Source organism: Cyclopterus lumpus, chromosome 10, assembly GCF_009769545.1.
Source record: "Cyclopterus lumpus isolate fCycLum1 chromosome 10, fCycLum1.pri, whole genome shotgun sequence".
Taxonomy (NCBI): Eukaryota; Metazoa; Chordata; class Actinopteri; order Perciformes; family Cyclopteridae; genus Cyclopterus; species Cyclopterus lumpus.
Window position 1 is genome coordinate 899,484 of NC_046975.1, and position 4,156 is coordinate 903,639.

Below are 4,156 nucleotides of genomic sequence, written 5' to 3' on the forward strand. Positions count from 1 at the left end.
GAGAAAACCTTGAAATATTGTGTGAAGGAAGAAAGAGGGAAACAATGGCTATCATTCAACTTAGAAGGACCCCAAAAACCCACCTCGTCGATCATTAGATGTGGAGCTGCAGGCGAGCTCTATTTTGATTGTCTCTGGCTCCCACCACAGAAGCAGACACACTGGAGAGCAGTCCACAGTGTAAACAAAATGTACCTCAAGCTCAGGATGTTGACAAAGTGCTTCAGTGAAAGTTTAATGGCGCAAGTTTGATGCGCTGTATTGCTCCCCTATAGCATACAATATTCTCGATAAATTGTACATCTCAAAAGACACTTCATATTCAAAGCAAAATAACATGATTCTCCCCGTCACGAACTCACATATCATTTTACACGCGGTGTCAAGTTCTTTTTTTTCTCTTGTTAAACTATTTTACATAAAGATTTGATTCTTTAAAATACAGCACTTTCCAAAAAAAATTAGCATTTTCCATTTTGCAGAGAGCATTATTGATAAAATAGTTGAGTGCAAAGGCACTTTCTGGAGTAGGTATGGTAAGATTTTGCCACTTGTTGGATTTTGAAAAGGTCTCTTTTATGGTTTAACACTCACCATTTGTCTGTGTATGCTAAGTATGTACAGGAATGTTAATCTGTAGCATGTACTCTTATACAAAGAATAGTGATTTCATACGTTTTCGTTTTTTTACAGGGAAAATTAAATAGTTTCATGAAAAGCACACAGCTGTAATTGTACACAGTCCTGCCCATTGTATACCTGTCATCATCAAAGTCTTTTGGAACCTCATTTTCCAAAAAAGATAAAATAATGTATACCTTTCAGGAGAAAAATAGAACTGCATAATAATATACTTCTTATACTCCTTTTATACATCTTGATAAGAAAGAATGAGAAGAAAAGGAAAAGAGAAAAACGATCACCGAAGGACTCGGTTCGCCTCCAGTTAATCATGTAGGATTGAACACATAGATAAGATAGATATATAGAGAGGGCTAATATTACAGTAACTGCATGATTATTATGAATGCTGCACATAACCTGTGGGAGGTGGGATGGGCGTTGGGGGGCACTATCTTACAGTTGACTCATCGTTGTCTGTTTCTCCAGAACCTCCAGGTAGTCTGGTTCTGTTTTTAGCTTCCCAGGGAGCAGAAGCGGGTGCTCATTGTTTTTCGAAGGGTGTTCAGCCCCGTAGTATTTCCTCGGGTACAGTACAGTTTTGTTCAACCTGTCCTGGTTGGTGATGTGCCGCCGGGCTGTAGCGGCCTCATAGGGGGGCACGATGCAAGGTCTCTTAGGTAAAGTGCAAAAGTTGTAATGGAAAGGGGCGCCTGCAGCCGTGGGAAGCTCTTTGTGGGGCCTCTCCCCTAAATTTTGATACAACATCTCAGGAGGTTCTGAGGTGGCCAAACTACATGATGTTGGAGATGTATCCATAAAATCCATTGTGCTGATGGTGTAGGCTCCTGGGCTGCGGTTGAGCACATCCTTCTTTGCGTCCAGGAGCCCAAAGCTGAGCTCCTTCAGGTTGCGGTAATACGCCACCTGTTCGCCATCCTTCTGCATGTAAATAGGGTTTTGGCACATAGAGCCCACAGGTGGAGGGATATAGTTATAAATGTGGCTTTCAGTGGTTTTGTCTTGGGTTGGTTCAGGAGTGTAGGAGCCATATTGCACTTGGAAAGAGTTGAGATCTAAGTTGTTAGCACCTGTGGGGACATGTTCCACTCCTTTGCGCCGTTTCAGAACAAAAACAAAGAGGCCTGCACCAAAGCAGACCGAGAGGATGAAAACAACAAGAAGTCCAAGAATCAGGACTGAAAGTGGGACCTCAGGGTGTAACTCTGGAGTGTGGATTCGGGATTCAGTGGGGCTAACTGAGCTAAAAGAAGAAGAGGAAGGTGTGGTGGCTTCGGTGCCAGGGCTTATTAAGGTGGGGGCTTTGGTAGGGGGTGCATGTTGTGGCGGGGGCACCTCGCTGGGATCGGGGCAGATGGCCTCATTGCGAAGTGAGCGCAGCAGGCGACCTGCATGTTTAGAGGGCGAATCACACGTAATTTCGTTAACCACTACGCTGGTACTGGACAGCTCCATCCAGTTCTTGAGTGCAACAATATAACAGGTGCAGTCCCAGGGGTTCTCCTGCAGGTCGATCTGGATAAATGCTGAAAGCTGGTCTAGAACCCCTCGGACTGCAAGGTAGGAAAAATGATTATTCCTCAAGTTAAGTCGTGTTAGCATGGTGCCCCCGAAAACATTGTCAGGGAGTGATCTTAAAAGGTTGTTGTTCAGAAAAAGCAGCTGAAGGTTATGCAGAGAGTTAAATGTTTGTGGTAAAATGTCTTTAATGATGTTATATTCCAAATACAGATACTGGAGCGACTGCAGGCCAGCGAAGAGGGATTGAGTAAGTGATTCAATGTAATTCCCATTCAAATAGAGCCGTCTGAGGTTGGTTAGATTCTCAAATGCACCTTCCTGAATCACTGCTATCCTATTATTTCCTAAATGAAGCAGCTCCAGTGAACTGTACTCAGTGAGATCAGTTCTGTAAATCACTTGTAAGTAGTTACCGGTCAGGTGGAGTTTCTTTGGGTAGGTGGGCTTGGGGTTCAGCTCACTGATGTTGTGCAACTTTCGCTCTTGGCAATTGATGTTCAATCCGCTGTCAGGGTTTTGTGACGTGCACACGCACACAGTGGGACATAACATGGGCACAGGGGAGCGTGTCTGGTAAACCATTATAGGCCCAAAGACGTGTTTGTCCTTTGTGATGCGTGGGGTGGTCCTGTAGCGCATTTTGGGCGGACGAGAAGCTTTCGGGGCACGGGTGGGTGTGATCATGCCGGGGTGGTAGGTTGCGGGGAGGGCCCCTTGAAAGTGAGAGTCGGAGGCGGGGTGAACGCGCTCCCCAGCATTCCTGCGAGGGCACAGATCCTGCTTTATGAGCTGCGTGATGTCTTTACCGTGCAGCCTGAACGGCGTCTCACACACGATGTCCCCCACGAAGACAGAAATAGTGTCCAACCAGGATTTAAGCGGAATCAGATCACAGGTGCAATTCCACGGATTCTCCTCCAGCTGGATCTCCATGATGCCGCCTATGTGCTCTAAAACCCCGGCAAACGGCAAGATCTTGAGCCGGTTGCCACGTAAATCCAAGTGGGTGAGGAGCACGAAGCGGAAAATGTTGGGCGGCAAAGACAACAGCAGGTTGTCATTTAGGATCAACACTTTGAGCTTATTCAGCTTACTAAAAGCACCCGGCTCTATGGCGCTGATATAATTATAGTCTGCCTGCAAATACTCCAAACTCTCCAATCCCGCAAAGGTGTCCTCTTTAATCACCTCCAGGTTGTTGTTGTTCAAGTGGAGCCGCTTCAGGAAGCGCAGCCCGTTGAAAGCGCCGGTTCGGATCTCCTGCAAGCCGTTATTCCCCAGATGCAGTGAGGTGACGTTGCCATAATTAACAAACTCATTGGCACTGAGCCGTGACAGGAAGTTTCCATTTAGAAAAAGCTGAGAGATTTTATTTGGTGGTGCCTGGAACTGACTGACTGTTGTAAATCCTTTATTCTCACAGTTGATGTTTAGAATGTTCTCCCGCTCCTCACAGGCGCAGCGAGTATTGCAGATCTCTTTGTAGGCTGAAGTTTTGCGGCTCTCCGTTTCAGATGGTGAAAGGCTGGTGACCGTGAGGACGCTCAGTAAGAGGACGCCGCTCAGCATTTTTACAGCCAAAAATGGTCGCTGAAATATAGATCCAGCATTTAACTTTGCAGCGTGAGCCTTGGATGAAAAAAAAAAAGAGAAATCAGGGTGTGAATTTTCAGAGCAGGGAGAGGGGGAAAGGGAGTAAACACTCAATCACACACAAACAAGCACACAAGCATGCAGAAAACAGGCGCACCAGCATTATTTGGTGCTAAAAAGGAACCGTGAAATCTATCCATTGACCTTCACTGTGAATCCCAAAAAATTACAAAAAATCAATCCTGGAAAAGAAAAAAAGCGAAACCATTGCAAATCAACGGAATCCTGTGTGGTGGATGGATTTGACACATTGTCAGAGACGGAGGAGAAAAGCCTTTTTTCCCTTTCAGAGAGCACAGATTCATTCAGTGGCTTAACGCAGATCACCAGCAGCTGATTT

The 4,156-nt window shown here is 45.6% G+C and overlaps 1 protein-coding gene across 1 annotated transcript; it reads right to left on the reverse strand.

Annotated features, from left to right (window-relative positions):
* Positions 1-1,077: 1,077 nt before the first annotated feature.
* On the reverse strand, positions 1,078-3,732 carry slitrk2 (SLIT and NTRK-like family, member 2). The gene has a single exon (XM_034543487.1). The coding sequence runs from the start codon at positions 3,730-3,732 to the stop codon at positions 1,078-1,080; it is 2,655 nt and encodes an 884-aa protein (XP_034399378.1).
* Between the last annotated feature and the right edge of the window lie 424 nt (positions 3,733-4,156).

Excerpts from the sequence above, each read along its gene's own strand:
- slitrk2 (XM_034543487.1), bottom strand. The coding sequence starts at position 3,732 with ATGCTGAGCGGCGTCCTCTTACTGAGCGTCCTCACGGTCACCAGCCTT.